At 53.1% G+C, this 19,914-nt stretch overlaps 6 protein-coding genes across 6 annotated transcripts; 3 read left to right on the top strand and 3 right to left on the bottom strand.

The window, feature by feature from the left end:
- Window positions 1-1,026: 1,026 nt before the first annotated feature.
- G6M90_00g076240 (uncharacterized protein) lies at window positions 1,027-1,257 on the top strand (the record flags this gene model as incomplete). Its single annotated transcript, XM_014689991.1, has 1 exon — window positions 1,027-1,257. The coding sequence occupies one exon, from the start codon at window positions 1,027-1,029 to the stop codon at window positions 1,255-1,257; it is 231 nt and encodes a 76-aa protein (XP_014545477.1).
- A 557-nt stretch (window positions 1,258-1,814) lies between these two features.
- rhlG_1 (Rhamnolipids biosynthesis 3-oxoacyl-[acyl-carrier-protein] reductase) lies at window positions 1,815-2,812 on the bottom strand (the record flags this gene model as incomplete). Its single annotated transcript, XM_066131053.1, has 4 exons — window positions 1,815-1,878; window positions 1,956-2,634; window positions 2,698-2,722; window positions 2,783-2,812. 4 exons carry the CDS (start codon window positions 2,810-2,812, stop codon window positions 1,815-1,817), a joined length of 798 nt encoding a protein of 265 aa, XP_065987065.1.
- A 1,477-nt stretch (window positions 2,813-4,289) lies between these two features.
- Window positions 4,290-5,213, top strand: G6M90_00g076220 (uncharacterized protein; the record flags this gene model as incomplete). Its single annotated transcript, XM_014689993.1, has 2 exons — window positions 4,290-4,781; window positions 4,866-5,213. 2 exons carry the CDS (start codon window positions 4,290-4,292, stop codon window positions 5,211-5,213), a joined length of 840 nt encoding a protein of 279 aa, XP_014545479.1.
- A 229-nt stretch (window positions 5,214-5,442) lies between these two features.
- Window positions 5,443-6,372, bottom strand: OTU2 (OTU domain-containing protein 2; the record flags this gene model as incomplete). The annotated part of the gene is made up of 1 exon (XM_014689994.1): window positions 5,443-6,372. The coding sequence occupies one exon, from the start codon at window positions 6,370-6,372 to the stop codon at window positions 5,443-5,445; it is 930 nt and encodes a 309-aa protein (XP_014545480.1).
- Window positions 6,373-7,206: 834 nt separating this feature from the next.
- apsA_0 (Anucleate primary sterigmata protein A) lies at window positions 7,207-11,207 on the bottom strand (the record flags this gene model as incomplete). The annotated part of the gene is made up of 2 exons (XM_014689995.1): window positions 7,207-8,243; window positions 8,303-11,207. 2 exons carry the CDS (start codon window positions 11,205-11,207, stop codon window positions 7,207-7,209), a joined length of 3,942 nt encoding a protein of 1,313 aa, XP_014545481.1.
- Window positions 11,208-18,163: 6,956 nt separating this feature from the next.
- On the top strand, window positions 18,164-18,973 carry dhlB ((S)-2-haloacid dehalogenase; the record flags this gene model as incomplete). Its single annotated transcript, XM_014689996.1, has 1 exon — window positions 18,164-18,973. The coding sequence occupies one exon, from the start codon at window positions 18,164-18,166 to the stop codon at window positions 18,971-18,973; it is 810 nt and encodes a 269-aa protein (XP_014545482.1).
- Window positions 18,974-19,914: the final 941 nt, after the last annotated feature.

Here is a 19,914-nt window from a genome sequence, read left to right as displayed (position 1 = left end):
CGAGCAGCGAGCAGCAAGAGTTGGCGGCCGTCCGCTTCATTTATTAACGTGATGCCTTTGCCGCTGCTTGACGTTCAGCCACCGGGCCTCCAGGTGTTCTTGGACCAATTGTTTCCTCGTGTATCCCCGGGGGAGTTTGCTCTTGCGTCCTGTGGAGATGCGCGAAAACATCACCAGCGACTGAGGCAGCCTGACTGTAGCAAAACGATTCATTCAGCAGCAGCTTGTCCCCGCAATTCCAGCCTCTGACGTCTTGTTCCCTCGCGGCCCTTCCATCGGTCATTGACTCGCTCCCAGGCGGGGGAGCCCAAGTCTAAATAGCAATTTCTGACGACCGCCCGGGGGGGAGCCACTAGTAGTCTATTTCGTCTCCCGAATACCCACCTTTTGCAGCTCTTCCCAGGCCGAGGCTTTCCTAATCGCTCACGGGATCCGGCGCTATCGCGGAGACAAAAGCCCTGGCCTGGCATCGCAGCGACGGCTACACGGACAAACGGGGCTGCTCACTTGTACTCACTCGTACGTTGGCTTCGTTCTGTTTTTCTTCTTTTCCCTTTGCCCTTCTCTCCTCCTCCTCCTCTTCGTCACACCTCTATTTTTTTCTTTTTCCTTTGTTGGTCTCGCGCTGCCCTTTGTGCTCGTCCCGACCACCCCGCAAACGTCTAAGACACGTCTTGTCAACCCCGCGCCCGTCTCGAGAACCAATTCGGCTATTGACTGAGCCCGTGGCTCCTTCCGCATCTGGATCCCCCAATCTCACGTCTTCCTCCGCCGACGGAAAAAAAATAGGCCACAACGACTTTTGGCAAAAAGTCGGCCCCCTTGCCAAGCATTGAAGCAACCAGACATCTTTCGACAGTCATCTCCCCCCGCTGTCCGCTGTCCGCTGTCCGCTGGGCGCGCGAGCCGATCTTTGTCATTTCTTCCTGTTGCCATTTACACCGACCGTCGGTCAGTCGTTGTCCAAGACGTGAACATCACACAACGCACCTCGCCTTGTTTTCTTGTCTTTTTCCCACCGCCGAGATGAACGCCCCGATCTCGTCTCCCAGCCTCGCTGGCTCCTCGGCCTCGTCGTCGACGCAGCAGTCCCCGACGAACGCGCAGTCGTCGCAGTCTGTCCCCATGCTCGCGCCGGTCCAAATCAAAGCGCCCTCGACCGAGACTTTTCTTAGGGATGTCAACCTTGTTGCCGAAGCCGCCAAGCGAGCGCAACTTGCTTGCCTGACCCGCGACTTTGAAGACTGTGGTCTTTGAGCATTGGCATCTATTACGTTTTGAAGCCAAGCATCCATCTCTTTTTTTCCCCCTAAATAACCGGCGTGCATACGACACCGTGGGACCATGAATCTTGTTCAACGAGACCGCCAACCGGTGCTATTTTATCGCACCACTAGTTCACTCTTATTTTTTTTAACACGTCACGGATCCATCCGATAGACTTGATACATCAGCGGAGGAGTCATTATGTTTGTCTGTTTTTTTATTTTCCTTTTTTTGGCCTTTTATAGTCGGCGCAACAGGGCATTATATCTAGGGAGGAGTCTGTTCTGCGGCCAGGTTTGCTTTGCCACGGCGGGAGCTTCTTTGGCGGCCAAGCAAGTTTCGTCTTGTCCGTCTTCAACAGGAACGATACCCCTTGGAGGAGGAGGAGCAGTAGATGCATATAATAAGAGACGAAGCGGGGTAAAACTCGAGGTTGTACCTCACTTTCAGTATATTGCCAAAACACCGCCCACCGCGTAATGTATACAAGTACATTCTCAGCAGGAAAAAAAACCCTGCGGCTTGATGTGAATGTCCCTTTTCTCTTTCTAAATCTTGGCCACCAACGACGCCCCTCCATCTACTCTAATCAGCGCGCCATTCAGATAGGCCCTACGGCATGTTAGTCCAGAAACAAGGAAAGAAGCAAGACCTAAATAAAATAAATAAATAAAAACACAGCAACTCACCCGGCCTTGCTCGCCAAAAAGACAGCCGAGCCAGCAACGTCCTCGTCCCGGCCGATCCTCCGCAACGGGATATTCTCCTTGAGCACGTCCTCGGCCGCGTCCAGCGTCGCCTTCATCATCTTTGTCCGGAAGGGCCCGCAGGCCAGCACGTTGCTCGTGACGTTGCGGAAGCCCAGGTCCCGCGCGAGGTGCCTCGACAGGTGGTGCAGGCCGGCCTTGCTCGCCGAGTAGGCGTAGTTGGCGAGCGAGGGCACGCGCACGCCGTCGATGCTGCCGACGTGGATGACGCGCGCGGGGTCGTCCTGGCTGCCGGCCCTCTCGAGCAGCGGCAGGCACAGCTGCGTCAGGGTGAAGGCGCGCTGCAGGTTGAGCGTGAGGAGCTTGGTCCACGCCGCGTCCGGGTGCGAGTCGATGTCGGCGCCCCAGGTGGCCCCGGCGTTGTTGACGAGGACGTGCAGGCCGCCGGGCTCGAGGCGGGCCAGCGAGGCCGCGAGCGCCTGGCACTCATCGAGGTTCTGGAGGTTGGCGGGCAGCGCGTGGATCGAGCCCGAGAGGCGCGCGAGCGGCGCGAGGTCGGCGACGGCGGCGTGGCAGGCGGGCGCGTCGCGGCCCGTGATGTAGACTTTGGCGCCGTTGGTGACGAAGCCCGTTGCTATCATGCGGCCGATGCCCTTGGCGCCTGAGGGGGGGGAGGCTTGGTTAGGGGGGAGGTTGGTTTTGCGAGCGGGAGGGAGTCACGCACCGCCGGTGATGAGGACGACTTTGCCCTGGTTGGGGGAAATGGGTGAGTGGTGCGGGTCTTTTGGGGGGGGTTGTGTGGGACGTACCTGGACTCCGAAGAGAGTGTTGATATCCATGATGGCGGTTAGGGGGGGGTTGTTCAGGGCGGAGGGCGAATTGGTGAATTGGTCATGTTGGATGCTGTCTGGAGAGGTGGTGGAAGCCCGAAATAAAAGGTGTCGAGATGCCGAGGCACAGTGGTGCAGGGGGGAAGGCGGAGGAGGCGGGGGTGGGGCGGGTGACAATGGGAGGGAGGGATGACGTGAACGGGCCGTGGGCGGCTGCTGTTGCACACGGGCAAGACGATATCACGTCTCACGAAAGAAAAAAGAGAGAGAGAAAAGAGGCAGCAGTTATTTTCAGCGTCCTGTTCCGCGGTCGATGTGTGCGGGCATGACAAGGGCTGCCACGAATAACCGCAAACAGAAGCTCAAGGGGTCAAGGTCGTGAACAATGGAAAGCACGCTCTTAATAAGCAGCCGGAGAACAAGCACTGAACCACCATCGAGATTCAACAGTGTCTCACTGCCAGCCGTCGTAGGGCTGCACGTGGGCACATGTGCAATCTGGAACTGCCCGCAGCCGCCGTCGTACTCGCGAGACACGACATGCAGGTTGCATGAACTGCTCGTGCGCGCGGCAGAGTGTAGATAGACGCGAGGCTTCTTTTATTTTGTGTATTTTTATTTTTGCTCTTACTTTTTATCTTTATTTTAATTCTTGGTTTTTTTCTTTTTCTTTTTTTTTTTTTGGTTGGGCGTCTGCCTCACCGGCTCGTCCGCCTTCCATCCATGGATCAACGCCGCCTTTGGCTGTCCAATGCCTTTGAATGTGCGCAGGTCTAATTAATGTATTTAACCTACTTTTTATTATAATACTTAAGGATACTTAAAAATACTTTTTTATTAGTAATAATAACTAATATAATTTTATATACTTTAATATCTTTAAAAATTATAATTTTTAAGTATATATTTCTTTTAGATAAGTAATTACTATTAGCTAGAACCCTGGTCCGTTACAAAAATTAGACCTGCGCACATTCAAAGGGATGCTGCTTTGTCTGCGCGACGTCAAACGGCCCGCACGACAACACAAACAGCATGTCCACGTTGAATCACGCTCTCCCGTCTCCTGCAAACGACCGCCTCCCGTGCCACGCATCATCTGGAAGCCGAATCACGAATCACACAACCCTAGGCGTGGGATGATGGCATGGCCCCATGCTGCTGAAATCACTCCACCCCCGCGCCAGGTCCCGGCTGAATCGCAAGACCAAGACCAAGACCAAGGCTTTTTTGCCTTCCAGTCTGCAGATTTCGGCAGAAAATCACCAAGCTCCCGATTCCAACACGGCCGTTCCAAGATCCACTGCGCCTCCCCCAGCCCGGCTTGCGCCATCCCACCCTCCATCCACCCGAAACGTCGCGAGCCTCCCATCTTCCCTGTTTTCTTCCCTTCTCTCTTGTCTCCTTTTCCCTTTTGATTCCTGTCCCCTACGGCGGCTCTGCCCCGTCAATCAACAATCGCTTCACTCAGTCACCCGCCGCAATCATGGCCACCACCGCCGACCCCCCCGGCCGCCTCAGCCAAAGCTTCCAAAACCTCGCCTTCTCAGCCCACGGCGACCAGTGGTCCCTCATGTACAAGGACGGCTTCCACCCGTGGGACCGGGACGGCCCCTCCGACGCCCTGGAGGAGCTGCTCCTCACACGGGACGACCTCGTCCCTCGAGCCCATCACCAGGTCCTGCAGGGGAACCTGGTCCGCCAAACGGCCCTCGTGCCGGGCTGCGGGCGCGGCCACGACGTCCTGCTGCTCAGCAAATTCGGATACGACGTCGTAGGATTGGACGTCAGCCCCGACGCTCTGCGCATGGCCGAGGAGAACAGGCAGAAAACCGAAGGGACGGGGCGCTATGAACCCCAGCAGGGCGTGGAAAAGGGCGACATCAAATGGGTTTCGGGCGATTTCTTCTCAGAAAGCGTGCTAGATGGCTTCGGGACCAACGGGTCTGGCACATTCGACTTGATATACGACTATACGGTACGGGCCCAGCCTGCTTCCAACCCAACCCAACCCCTTTTTCCTTTTCTCCCGCAGCGACTAACCAGCGAATATGACAAACAGTTCCTGTGTGCCCTGCCCCCCGAGGCACGCCCCAAATGGGCCAAACGCATGACCCAGCTCCTCCGCCCCTCCGGCCGCCTCGTCTGCCTCGAGTTCCCGTCCGGGAAGCCCCTCTCCGAAAGGGGCCCTCCTTGGGGTGTCCGGCCGGAGATGTACGAGGCGCTGCTGGGTGCTCCCGGGGAGGAAATATCATACAATGCCGACGGGAGCCTCGTGGAAACAACCGCCGCCAAGCCCGACGCCAACGCCCTGCATCGGTCCGGCCTCATCAGGCCGGCCAAGACACATCCCGCGGGTACCAACAAGGACGGGACAGTGTCGGACTTCATATCTGTTTGGAGCCGGTGAACCCGGCGGCACAAAAGTTCGACGAGACGTAAAAACGAATAGACTTGGGAGAAAACAATGGCACAACCGCATGGGACGGGTACATGCCCATAGAATTTTTCAGATATGCAAAAAAACATCGCTATAGCAAACAGAGAGTCGTATCCCCCCTAAAAAAACAAACCCAAACATGCTCTGGCCCAGAATCCATGATGTGACAAGAAGGAGACGCAGCCCGACACGGCTCCCTTCACTTCCTCCTCAGAGAATTGTAATGCTCGCCCAGCCCATACCCGTGGCGGTAATACGCCAGCCACAGCACCCTGCCCGTCCGCGCGCCCTCCTCCTCCCCGATCCTCTCCGTCCTCCCGTCCTGCACGACCCGTATCTCGGCGCCGTACCGCCTCGCCAGCGCCGTGAGCTCCAGCTGTCCCCCCCACTCGGCCGTGTCGCGCACCCTCGCGAGATGGCTCCCCAGGTCGCCGCCCTCGAGGAAGGGCGCAAAGTCGTCCCCGTTGTCGCCCATGTACGCCGCCGCCGCCCGCCGCACCGTCCTGTACGCGGGCTCGCTCGCGTCCTCGCGGCCCGTCGGGATCCCGCTCTGCGACAGCTGGTCCGCCACCGCCGAGAACAGGCAGTGCCCGTCCGGCGCAATGTCCTTCTCCACGAGGCCGTGCACCGCGATCGTCCTCCTCATGTACTCGCTCTCCCGGGCCCGGTGGTCCGTCATGCCCGACGCCTCCTCCGACGCCTGCTGCGCCGCGGCCTCCTGCTCGGCTGCCCGCCGCGCGAGGCGTTCCTTCTGCCGGTTCCGCCTCTTGCCCGCCGCCGGCGGCGCGTCGCCGTTCACTCTCAGCTTGTCCACTGCTGCGTCTATTGCCTCGTCGTCTGCTTCTGCTGCCGCCCGCTCCGGCCCGTTGGCTTCGTCGGCGGTGGTGGTGGTGTCGTCGTCGTCGGCGGCGTCGGGTTCGGGCTCGACGTCGCGTGGTGTGCTGTCGAGGGAAGCAACTTCGGCGGCTTGCTTCTCTCTCAACTGCCGCTCCATGCCGGAGCATTCGTCGTTGACGCCTTTGCGCGTCTTCTTGCTGGCATTCTTCTTTTTGCTGGTGATTCGGCCTTGGAGGTCTTTGAGCTCTCGCCGGTGGCGGGCCGTCATTTGGTCCAGAGACTCGCCTTCCATCTCGGCCTGTGCCTCTTTGTTTCAGCCGAGAATATTGCAAACGGCGTATGTGGTGTGCTTGGGAGTAATTTGACAAGCGACAGAAGCTTCGCTAGTCGTACCGAATTTCATTCAATGACTACGGAGTAGCAAAGCTGAGGATGGAGCCGCAACTTTTCGCGGCGGGGGTGGGGCGCCGTCTTCGCCTTGCCAGGGACAGAGGGGCATGTGCATGTGGGGACTGGAACATCCGAAGCTTGGAAGCCTGGCAAGTTCACGGCGCAGAACAAAAGGCAACAAGCCGCATTCATCCGAATCCACACCAAGTCTATCATGTTGCACGGACAAACTCACCGTCCAAAACAGCTGCAAATCATATACATATGCATCTACAATGCGCAGATTCCCAAGAATTTGCTTCATTTTCTCTAAAGATACCATCGCTAAATCTTACGTACGCGACAAGTTTCGCCTCCATAGCCAGCCTGGGACTGAAACCACTAACCCAATACAAGAGACGCAGTGCAAAGACACTATCGGCAGTGCTAGAAGCAATTCCCCTCGAAGAACCCATTTTCATCAATAACTGCATAAGAACGGCCCTGAGTCGAGCGCACTGCAAATGAGCGTGTAAAGACATAGACATGACAACACCAAACGCCGTGCATAATAGACTAAACTGCCAACGGAATGGAGACTGCAATATGAAAGTCATCGATTCGGGGCCGTTAAGGGTTCAAAGGCAAAAAAAGAAAAAACCACGAAAGGGTATCCGTAATGGTGTAAAGTTGGGGCATATAAGACTCAGATGACGTTGATTGAAAAGTGGTGTGCTGTTGATCTTCGAGGTCGATTCTAGAATCCCTTGAAAGGATCGTCACGGAGGAAGTAATCTTCTTCAACTGGGAATCTTCCTCTACTGTAAGAGTCCTCACTCCTTCCTGCTCTGTATGAATAGCTGTCTCGGTGTCGATTGCGGCTATTTCGCCTTCGAATCTCCTTGCTCCTTCGTCTGGAATTCTTGCGATACTCTTCGCATTGATCATCGGGATAGTCGGTATACTGAGAGTAGGCCAATGGGCTAATGAATGCTTCCATCCTCACAGTTCCAATAGCATCAAAAAAGTTGCTAGGGCGAGATGACGCCTCAGACGTACGCTGTGATGATGCTGTTTGACTCATGTTCCAAGTCGTGTTGGTAGAAGCTTGGCTTTGATAAACTTCAGATGACATCGTCGTGTCGACACTTCCATTTGCCGTGCTCTGGCCTGAGTGGTGAGGTCCGCTGCCGGTCCCTGCCGGTCCAGAAAATCCTCTAAAGGAGAGTGGAGGCGCGACATGCCCTCCAGTGTTACTTCGCTTGCGGCCATGGGTTGCCACAGAGTGAACAGTCCGCTCTGAAAATCGAGGGATGAACGGTGGCTCTGCCGCTTCTCCAGACTGCTCACGGCTATGTCCTCCAGAAACTGCTGATGAAGAATCCTGCAAACGAAATCCTGTAGCCTCGCTCCTTCGAGATGTTGGAACACTGGGAATGCTAGGTACACCAGGAACACTAATCTTGGTGGCCGTTCTGCCTTTGGCGAGCCTAATGGAGTCTCGTATGCCGCTTCTTTTATGCTTTGGCTGTGGTGCTTCAAATTCAGGCAACGGCTGGTGCTGCTGCTCTTTGGTATTCGTATGGGGAGCTGAGATGATCTCAGGAACGGCTTGGGATGAGTGAGCCAGGAACGACAGCGCCGTGAGCCAAAGGTAATGTCTCTCAGCTGATGATGCCGTAAATTTCAAGGCTCTTTGTGGAGTCAAAATTAGAATCGATCGGTTGAAAACAGTGGGCATGACTCTAGGGGCCGGATTATCATCCTTGACATCCAGGACTGACTGGATTGTGACTATAGCACCTTGTTAACAATGCGTCACCAAAGCTGCAGACATGAGACGGTCAACTTACGCTTGCGGCCAGTCTTGCCCAACAAGGCGCTACCCGACGAAGGCTGTTTGCTGCTCCAGAGAATGGATCTTTCATAGGGTGCTAGCCACACCCATCTCTTGTGCCGATCGTTGCTGCTGTCGTCCTTGCCTGTGTTTTCAGGAACACTGAAAGATTTGCGTCGTCGAACATACTTCAACATCCACTCGCCCACCATGGTTTGAGCTATAGCGTCAACAACGCCTGTCGTGTGAGAAAACCCGGTATCCGTCGTGGGCACGGTGTTATTCGTGTTGTCCGTGTTGGTCGACAGGTCGTGTCGATGTTTGCGATAGCTGGAAAAGCCTCTGTCGCGTCCATTACGAGGAGTGGTTATATCGTTTCGGGGCAGAGGCGGCAAGCCGGGACTTTCCGGTGCTTCAGTTGAGGGAGACAAGGGTGGCGGAGATCTACTACCGTGCCTGCGGTATCGATGAGCCCTCGGTAAGGCAGCAGCGGAACGAACCTTGCGTATACTGTGTGACTGATAAGACGAACGGCTGCTACCTCTGCGGTGCCAAATTTCTCCCCTTGTAGGACTTTGGCCATCACTCGGCGTATAAAGACCAATTTGTGATCTTCGCGAACTTGCCCGGTTAGGTATAGGAAACGGGGGATATTTGCCGTCAGGGAGACTAGGGCTTCTGGAGCGACTTTGCTGGGTAACAATCCCGCTCTGTATGATGGCGGCCTTCCGTATAGCACTGGTACGATTGGATGAACTGGGTGCTGGAGCTGGATGGGGCTTCTCATAAGCCCTACTCAACTTTCTACCATGACCCTTCGGCTGATTCTCTTTATCAGCAAGGCCGAATGAATTACATGGCTCAGGGCCGATAGGCTTGGTTGGATTTCTGGTCAGTGGTTTGGGTCTTTGCTGTTCGGACGATATAGTGGCGGTTCCAAAAGATCCTCGCTTGGTTGCCCTGGTTGAATTTGACTGTGGTCTAGGTGCAGACAAAGCTGTTCGGTACTCTGCATCACTGCCATCCAGATCTCCAAATTCGTCACCTTCGTCGGAACTAGCAGTATCAAAGCCAGCAAAAATGCTGCTAATGCGGTTGCTATGTCTAGTAGCCCCTTTTTGAGCCAACGATGGTTGGTCGCCATGCAGGTTTAGGTAACTGTCTTGTAACTCCTCATCGTCTCCTCGCGAAGTGGCGGGGGATGACGCTAACTCAGGTCGATCATGACTATTTGTCAACCGCCTTGGGTTTCGCGGCGGGACCGGCGTGAAGTCACTGTCTACTCTGGGCTTTAATACGTTAGGTGATGTCGGTCGGGAGGATATGGACGAAGGCTGCAAATGAGCTGGCAGAAGGGCCAATCTTTTGTCAACTTGAATCCCTTCAGTTTGCATAGAAGCATCACTGGTTGGAAGGGTAGATGAAAGATTGACTTGGCAACCAAAATGTTTAAAGTGCTGTGGCAGACGAGGCTCTCGCGGAGTGGTGGGCCGACTCGTCGGAGGCTGGATGTTGATAGTGGGAATGTCCAACGGTGGCAGAGACGATGCTCTTATTGATGGTGGCGTCAAGCCTACGTCGGAAGCGACAGCAGGTACTTCTTCTGTCTGAGTTGAGGATGTGACCATCAACACAGGAACATGTTCGAGTTCAAGAAACGGTGTCTGCGGTGTTTTAGGCGGGCTGAGCGGCATCTCCACGGTCTGGGCAGCTGCGGAGACCATCTTGTTGTCATGCTTTGGATGTTCAATAATCAATGGCTGAACGACTTGCACTCTTTTCTTGCGCTGATTCGCCTCGATTTCAGTATCTGCCCGACTGGGCGTCTCATGTTCGGGAGTCTTGACACGCTGAGAAGGGGCATCTGGAGTTGATGATTTGAATCGCAGAGCCGGTGGTGAAGGGGGCGGAGAATACTGTATGCCGCTGTCAATGTAAGATACACCTCCCGGTACTGCCGTCTGAAAAGTTTGCGATTCGGTTTCTTCATCCTCGCCTTCCAATGCTTCCAGTACCGATGGGTTCATAAAGAGTTTGCTCCGAGCCACGCTCCCAGTACGCTTCAGGCTTTCAATGCTATGGTTTCTGAGGTGTAATCTACCAGCCACACTATCCCGACTGAAGGTTCGCATATGTTTCGGACTTGTTCGTATAGACAGGACGCTCTCACGACCATCGACATCTGTCTGATCGTCATCATCGAAGGTGAGTTCGTCGGCGAGTGAATTGCCGGGATGCAGTATAGGGCCACTCATCAGAGAGTGTCGGATACTGTTAGTCATGCTCATAGTCCTAACGCTAACAGCGTCATTTTCTTTGCCACTTTCTTCCACGTCGCTCTCGTGATCATGAAGAGCACCGTTTGGAGTCTTGTTCGCAAAATTAGCTTGATACCCCGCAACTTCGTCGAGAACCACCTTCAGGCGACTCTCAGCAATATGTAACTTTCGTTCATACTTTCGGCGTTCATCCTCCCAGCCATCCTTCTCCTGTTCCCAGAGCTCATGAACCCGCAGAGAATCATCTTCCTGGCTACGAATCTTCTTTTGCGCCAAATTTAGCCTCTTCTTTGTCTCGGAAATAGAGTCAACAGCTTCGTCTCTTTCTTTAGCAAGTTCTCCGAGTGCGGATGATGTTCCACCCTCGAGAAGGGAAAGTTGTCGTTTGAGAGATCGGCTTTCTTTCGAGGAAGTAGTCAGGCTCTCTTGTAGTTGTTCATGCTCTTCCTTCACCGAATGGAGTGCGTTCTCCAAGCTCTCTATTTGCTTGGTCTTCTCATCTTGGTCCCTTCTCAATGCAAGAATCTCGGAGACTAGATTGGCATGAAGTGTTGGGGTAAATCTTCGAGGATCTAGAATGCTAATGGTCTCATCATTCGTTACGTCTCTGGACGATCTCTTGTCTGTACGGTCGGTAGACATGTTAGTTGGTGAAGAGCCTCTTGCTGGAGGAGTCACGGATCGTCGACAGGATCGTTTTGACTTTGTTGAAGGCGAAGGAGTTCGAGAGCAAGTTGGCTCTGGGGTTGTTGACAACACAGGTATCTCATGCCCTTTCGCCCTGCGCTCATCATCTGTTTCCCACTCAGTCATATCTCTTAATATGACTCCCGGCGTTGTGGGAGGGCACTCATTGAAAAAAAATCGACCTGAGCCCTTCAAAAGTCGGTCCACGCATCAGTCAAAACCGTGGTCAGACCCGATTAACAAGGAATATGTACGGAGTACAAGCTCTAGCACTTTCACAAATATGCAGCCGACCCCTGCAGTTGAGAACTGGCAGTGAAACAACGGTTCAGTCAGCAACAACACATCTACTTCTCCCAAGACTTTCAAAGCATTAGCCCACAGCAAAAGAAGAAAACGGTATGCAACAAATTTGCGCTTTCCAGTGAACCACAGGGACTTGGTATTACGGCGTAGTTTGTTCAAGGAAATGCCACTCACAGTAGCTGATCGCAAGATGTAAGCAAAACCTCCAACAGCATGCAGAAGTAAGGAGTAGAGCTAAATTCAACGTCTGCGTCTGCACATGGAGCGCCTGCCCGACAGTCATCAGCGCAAGTTCTCCTATTTCACACACATCGCAATCAGGCTTATTCATGCAGATCCTAGTTACACTCACCTACCAAGAGAGGGGTCTCACTGTGATAACTGTGATACTGCCAAATATAGGAGACCAAATACCGTGTCTCAGCGGCTTGGCCCGTAGTCCATCCAAGGCAACCAACACAGGGCTCTCAATTGCAAGCAAGTGGGGATCTCCCGACCAAAAAAAAAAGACGAAATTGTTGGTTCTTTCCAAAGAATGGGTGCGCTGGTTGAGAAGCGGTCGATTAATAGAAATTTCGAGTAAGCGGTTTCTTCCTTCTGTTGCACACCACAGTTCAAGCTGCCATGAATGTGTATCCCAAGATACGATTGATGCGAATGAATGCCCCAGAAACGAGTAGTGATCGGAATAACGGTATAGCCCTAACAACTATCCAAGTTCCAAGTCAGCACGGTGCCTGTAGAAGGTCGGAGATGGGAGGTTCCAAAAGAGATTTGTGGAAGCTTCCCCCAAATGTGGATGATTTACAATGAGACATGTATTACCAGAGACAGCTCCTCGCCTGGGCGAAATGAGTGTGACGTCGATCCACGGCGCAACACTTAGTGGAAACAAAGAACACCCAGCGTTATGGCCAAGGCAAAAAGTGAGAAAAGATAGGAGAATAACTATTACAGAGTGGTGGACGTTCAGATAGATTCCCTCAACAGACCACTTCTGGTTTAAAATTGGACAAAGACGAAGAGATGACGAGGTCCCGCAGGGTTGGCCAGGCTGGAGTGAGATGCTGGCCTGTTATGTATCCACCGTAGGACTTGGCGAGATGGAAGAGTCGCGTCGAAGTCACTGACCCCGGAAATTATTTGTCGAAATGGGGTGGCCAAAGCAAGCCTTGACGATCCCAGACATACGGACGGAGTACTTGGAGACTCTTGATGAGCGACTGGGCGTGCCAGGCCAAGATGATAAAGGGGTCCCAAGTTTTGGTCACTTGCGCAAGGCAGTTCCGCAGCCCAATGAATCTCAAAAGACTTCTCCATGTGTTCATAATCCAGGAAAAGACAACAGCTCGTGACGCCAGGATGGAGAAACACTGTTTACAATAGGTTAGCAGTGGAAGACACTCCGCAGTTGCTTTTCCAGATCCTGGCTCGGCCATGGTTTATCGCCCAGGGGTCCCCCCATTTGAGTGGATTGAGCTCATGTCCGCTGTTACTCTCGACCAGGGGACTGCCCTGTTGCCTGCAGCAGCCCAGGCCTGAGCACAAATCGTCGTCCTGGCCCAGGAGGTGAAGCTGGTTGGAGCAGCCTGTCGGGTGACATCCGCAGGGGAGGACGGACCGTCAAGTACGGAGGCGCCGGCTGGTATCAAGGGAGCATGTCCAAGGTGGCGTGAAAACGCACGAGGGTGCACCACCGCGAAAGAGCCTAACATATGACAACATTGCTAAATGGCACCGGGACCATCACGACCAGGTTTGCGAGGGAGGAGCTCTGCAAGCCCAGTTGGCTCGGGGCACTGCAATTTCCTTCCGTGATGCCGAAGAGGAAGCCGCGTCCTGTGGCGCCTGCCAACTAGGTGGCACTTGCCCGTTCTCAGCCTCCATTGATGTAACCAACATTGAAGACTCTGCTCCGTAATACTCCGTCGACCTCCATCATAATCCAACCGCGATGGGCCCGATTCTGGCAAGCCAGATCCTTCTGCTGCGGACGACCTCGTCGGAGCTTCTTTTTCGCTCCTTCAATGGACTGCCTGTTAATCGTTGACCATTTCGCCACAGGTGTGGAGAGTCCACCCATGCCTGGGTCTTGGCTTTTTCACAGCCTTTTGTTGAAACTTCTCTCCACATCGGTCTAGTTACTACTTCCAAGTCCGCACAGCGTTCTTCGTTAACAATCATTGATCAATATGGTATCACTACGAATTAGAGAAGCCGCCTTCCTCTCCCAGGTTAGCCTTTTTTCAGGCCCCAGGACAAGAGGTGAAATGCAACTTGACGACGCACAACAGCAATACATGCTCACATCTCATGCGAGTTTATCACCAAGCTAGACCACGGGTCCCCTGGAGATTTCTCTCACCACCTGGCTGCCAGGGTCAATGGAGCATCAACGAAATCCCCAATAATGTAGTACTTCGTACGCCGTACATACACTAAGCAGCTTTCCGTGTCGAACGGAGCGATGATTGCTATGCGGCCCGTGTTCTCGGTACTCATGATGCCGCTGCAAAACGTACATACAATATTGTATCAGCATACGGAGGACGGCATGCATGCATGCAAAGGAAACACATAACGCCATGCGGAAGCAAGCATTCTGACAGCAACGCCTCTGTCATAATACTACTACGGAAGTAGGGTTTGGCACAGTCGTTTTCGTCATTTCTGAGAACACATGTGGCCCCGAATCTTACTACAAACGCCATGAATTTCAGCCGAAGGCCCAACCGCTGCATGCGTGCCTGGTAGTACTCTGTACATAACATGTGGTCGCTCGAGACAGGATGAAGGAAACTTCGAAATTCGGTCGATTTAACAGCGTAACATCAAGTTTCGTTTCCTCCAAAGATCCACGAGATTGTTCTCGTACAATTGCACTTTGTTTCAAGCCGCTGTTGTGTGGAAATTACAAGGGGGTTCCTCGTCTGGGTCACATCCTGGGTTCCTACTTTTAGGAACACTATGGCAGGTGCCGGACCAACAGTAATTTCTTTTCTTTGGTCAGAGACTGACTGTTGGCTGCAAAAATCGCCATTCTCAAAGACAGGATAGTGAGGCCCCTGGTCATGGGTGAGCTTCATTCTCGGGCAGAACGACAGACCTCGTGCCCGTATCATTTTGGACAAATTCTTCGTGACTGGAGGCTCACCTCTGTTGTCTGTGTCCTGTCCCACGCATCGGACGCAGCATTTAGACGTTCTCCAACCTCGGTTGCTCAGATTATTGGTCATTTGGTGCTCCGTACCCCGTTTATTTTCCAAATTCCATCTTCATGCACAACTTTGCGCCAAAAAGGAGGTCAAAGCTAGGTGCTAATGCAAGCCACCAAGAGAAATGCCCACAGAAACATGGTACAAACACGTCGCAAACGCCTTGAGTTCAGCTGTTAAGACGGGCTGGCGATAAGCATGGTTTGGCATAATAAATGGGAACATGGAAAACCTTAACTACTTGGTACTAACTTCAGATCGCCCATCCAGAGTGGGCGACAAAATTCACGCGGGTAAATGCAAAAATGCAAATCCAGCCAGTCTTGGCCATGGGTTTCCAGGCTTGTGGCCGGTGATCCGGTGCCCTAGTCCGTACAACAATTTATGAATTACCATCGCATCCTCGCTGCTGGGGTGGATGCAAACGTTAAAGAGTTATGTGCAATACGGAGGTAGTACGATTGCAATTTATTTGCATGAAGACTCGATTACAGGAGACACGACGAGAACATGACCACATCTGTTCGGTTTCAGGTTTTTGATTCGCAATCCATCTCTTCCTGTTCATGCTCAATGTTGACAAATGTCTACATTGTCACACCAGCGACCGGGCATGGTATTCCGCGACTGTGGAACTTGGGACTTATTCTTGGACCAAAACCTCGGCCAATAGTCAAAAGCCTCGCCATGAACGCTCCATCAACGGGTTCCCCATCCCCGGGCCGCCCACGAGCCGTCCACGAGCCGTCGAGCCGCTCCGCCTTTACAAAGATGGCCAACACACAGCGCTGGCTAAGAGAAGGAAAAAGTCGAGTTCAGAGAGTAGAAGATTTTCCCCAGACGTCACTGGTCATGAATTGCTCTACAAATTTTACTCCGTACTACGGATGGAGGGCAACGTTCGCCCTCCCCCTTGATCAACACCAAGGACATGTTTTTTTCCTGTGGCGTCGATCCCTCTCTCCACATGGCGTGGTGTTGTTGAAGTCATACCACACATTCCCAGAGGGTTGCCGGTACCGGTTACAATGAGACACTAGCCAAGGCGCTCGTCATCAATTCAGAATCGGCAGTATACAGACAAAGCAACTCGTAACTTTGCCCAACAATGGTTGCGCAAAACCCGTTTGTTCTTGTGAGGAGAGAGACAGTGAACCAGTGTGAAGTACAAGTTACTTGGTGTTTCGTTGTAAGATAATTAACCTCTTACGGAATATTACGCCACGTAACAGCATTATATCTCGTCCAAAGTCGTCAAAATCTTATTTGTGAGATACATACGGAGTACTACATACATACATATGTACTACATTGGCCCCCTTGCAACTGCAGGTTGAGGCCAGGGAGACCATTCCATGACCGGCCTCTTCAGCAGGGCTCATCCCCTCTCGCTGCATGCCTTTGCTCAGCGGACATGGGTATCAAGACATGAAGGGTGTTTCACAACTGCCGTATTATGAGGGGGGGGTCCTTGCAGGGGATAAATCACCTCACACTTATCGCTTGACTCGGTATTAGCATCAGCTACCATCGGGATGAGAGCTCGGGAAAGGCGCGATATTGTCTCTTGTTTCAGAGACGAGCTTATTAGGTGCATTGTCAGACGCCATGACAGCACCGTTGTCGGCAGGCTTTTGATCGACGTGTCTAATTGCCGTATTCAGATTCGGGAAGTAGGAGGTCTTCCTTCAGACGATGAGATGGAGCTACTAGTATTCTTGTATGTACATACACGCAGCCCGTGTTTTATCAAGATGACTACGTGTGAAGTGGTATTCATGCAAAACGAAATTACCCAACCCGAGCGCGGCAAGTTTCACATCAAAAACTGCATGGGTTGGTTGGTCGTTTGATTAAATTGTCGTCGTCGGCTTCGTGAATATCCGAATTCTGGTTGCCCGGAGCCAGCCTCGCAGCGCCTCCAGCGGCCAACTCGAATCAATGCTAACGGTAGCCACGATGGGGAAATGGAATAACACGTCAGTTGCTGTGCATTCTATACTGCGTATTGCGCAGAAGATGTCACAATGCAACTAGTCACACCTGCCATCCGTGATACGTTAATGAAAGACGCCTGCGCAGTAGAATCGGTAGCAAATTCTCCTTACGGAGTACGTGAAGCGGAACACCACTTAGACAGATGTCCCCCCTTGCGTTAAAGACATCATCAACCCTACATATGCAAACCACCCATCTCAAAGGTAAGACATCACGAGGCCCCGAGCAAGATCCCCAGTGCAATATCATGGCCAGCCAGTGCGAGTATGCCTACTCGCAGGACCTAAAAGACACGACAAAAGCCGTGGAGCACGGATTTACTTGGGGTTCGATCGATGAGATCTAAGGATAGGGGTTTTGGGTGGTTTGCAAGGGTGGACAAGGCGAGGCGAGTGTTGAGAACTGGAGCGACAATGCTCGCGTATGCGCATAGAAAGGAAGCTTGGTAAAGGGGTGGGCATGAGAGATGGGGTATGAATTTGAGTTCATGATTAAAGGAATTGTGTTATATTGCTCTCCGTTTGTGAATGCCTGCATCTGTTCGAATCGTGCGTTGCTGGATTTGCAAATATCAACGTACAGCTCTCCATTCTACAAGTAAATCCGGTCCAGTGTTACGGGGCTTTAACGAGGAATCTTACTTGTCTCGTCATGGTTATACTGTCTGTGTATAATTCTGTTCCCATTTTGACACTCCATTTCACGGCATGTTTCCGGCACCGCAACACCAGACGGACATTCTTTTCAAGACCTGGCATCTTGTGTTGGAGCCCTCTAGTAGCAGTAGGCATTATTCATCGTAAATTGAACTTTCCTGCTTTCGTATTAGTGTGTGGTAAGCAATGCATTCTCCGAGTGTGTCGTGGATCGTGATGCCCAGGGCGGCATATTCACGGGTAGGATGCTAAACGCAGGCACTACTAGTGCAGTTCCCAGCCTCGTCTCCCACGACGCTACTTCAGACGAACACGATGTCTTGCATTAGTCCAATCCAATGTTTTCCCCCAGAGACAGGACGGTCGGTCGCACGAGCGAGTTCTGAGATGGCGCTACCCTACATCAGATAAAGGTCATCCGATCCAGACATGGATTGTAGCCCGCCGTTTGAAAGCATCTTCAATCCCGACATCATAGGATGCCAGCCGTGGCGTCTACGTCTCGATAAATAAACACCAATCCAGTAGATGACGTGTATTACCACGCGCCATCGTCTGCTCATCATGTGATCTACGCTCCGATCCAACCGGTGCAAGAGCTAACCTCGGCGGGAGGCGCACATCACCGCGCATTCCGCCATCCAGCCACACGGCCGCGGGTTCACGCCAACAGCAGAAACGCCAATACAAACGCAGTCGACGACAGATACACGGCTCAAGAAGACACCGATTCACAATGTGCCCCGCCACAGTGCCGCCCCTCTCATCCGTCAGGGCGCTTACATTCGACGTCTTCGGCACAACCGTAGACTGGCGCTCCTCGGTCACGGAGGAGCTGGCGCTCCGCGCACATCGCAAACGCTCTTCCAACCCACCGCCCGCCCTGAAAGACCGTCTGGACCGCCTGGGCGAAGACGACTGGGGCCGCTTCGCCCAAGCCTGGCGCGATACATATGTCCGCTTCGTCGGGTCCTTCGACCCCGAGCAGGACGCGTGGAAGACCATCGACGAGCACCACCGCGACAGCCTCGTCGAGCTGCTCGAGACATGGGGCCTCGGGGGCCTGTACACGGACGCAGAGGTGGACTCGCTCAGCCTGGTGTGGCACCGCCTCGCTCCCTGGCCCGACGCCGTCGACGGGCTGGCCAGGCTGCGTGACGGCGGGAAGCTCGTGCTGGCGACGCTGTCGAACGGCAACACGGACCTGGTGAGGGACCTGGACGACTTCGGAGGCCTCGGGTTCCACCGGCTGTTTTGCGCCGAGACGTTTCGGGCGTACAAGCCTCGCCCGGAGACGTATCTCGGCGCCGCGACGGAGATGGGCCTGGAGCCGGCGCAGGTGGCCATGGTTGCTTGCCACATGGGCGACCTGAAGGCTGCCAAGGCGTGTGGTCTGAGGACGATATACGTTGAGAGGCCAAGGGAGGAGGCCTGGGATAAGGAGGGCGAGGAATTCACGGCGGCCAGGAATTGGGTGGATTTGTGGATTGGAGAAGAGGACGGTGGGTTTGTTGCCATGGCAGACAAGCTCTTGGATATCCTGTAGGAATGTCATTGTGGTGTATTTTTCTGCCAGGGAAAGGACTTCAAGGAAGCGGTGGTTGACTGCAAGGAGATATCAGTCAATCTCAAAGTCAAGTTCTCGGCGCAGTTTCACAATGGAGGCCAGAGAACCTCACTCAGCTATATCCCTGCTCGCATGTTTCTAGATTCGACGCTTTATGTTTTCTGACCGATGGCAGTTTGTCTGCTGTAGTTGTGGACGGACCATTGCCCCATGTATATGAGGGATCTCCAAGTATACATTATATTATAGATTGACCGATCAATTAAATTGATACATTGGCCCCCCAGAAAAAACTTGATACTATTCAGCTTTCGTAGAACCCAAAAAGCCGTGCGGAGCATACTGCCATAAACTCAACTCTAAGTCTGACAATCTGAAGTCAAGGTCCATGAACCCTTGCGCCCCTTGGGTGACCTACTCTGCTAACGAATACAGTATTTTATAAGGTAATTGATGTCACATTGTTGACTAGAAAAACGGCACAGGCATGTGTTTGTCGTTGTTTTTTTAGATGCAGGCTGGGATATGTCAGAACTTGGGTTCAAGTAACACGACATGTGAGAATCTCGGTGGGCCATTCACCCGCCATATCGCAAGCATACCTGGATACAGAAAGTCTACACCGAGACGCAAAACATGGATGTGCGGCATTGGCTCTTCATTTCACTCGCTTGTGCATACTCTTCGGTCACTGAGCAGACAAAGGACAGGCCTCTCTTGTGGCAACTGCTTCAACAGAGTTTTTGAACGGCGCTAGCAGGGGATAGCACTGGTACTGGATCGGGAAATCATCAACAATGAATCTGAGAACCAAGGAATAAGACGCGAGGTATGAAAATGTTCCCTCGGTCGGCTGACGAGACTTCGTGCAGGCTGCAGATTCAACATACTCGTGGCACATCCAGGCAACTCGTCATATC

This window comes from Metarhizium brunneum, chromosome 4 (genome assembly GCF_013426205.1).
Source record: "Metarhizium brunneum chromosome 4, complete sequence".
Taxonomy (NCBI): Eukaryota; Fungi; Ascomycota; class Sordariomycetes; order Hypocreales; family Clavicipitaceae; genus Metarhizium; species Metarhizium brunneum.
This window is presented reverse-complemented; position numbering and strand designations above follow the sequence as displayed.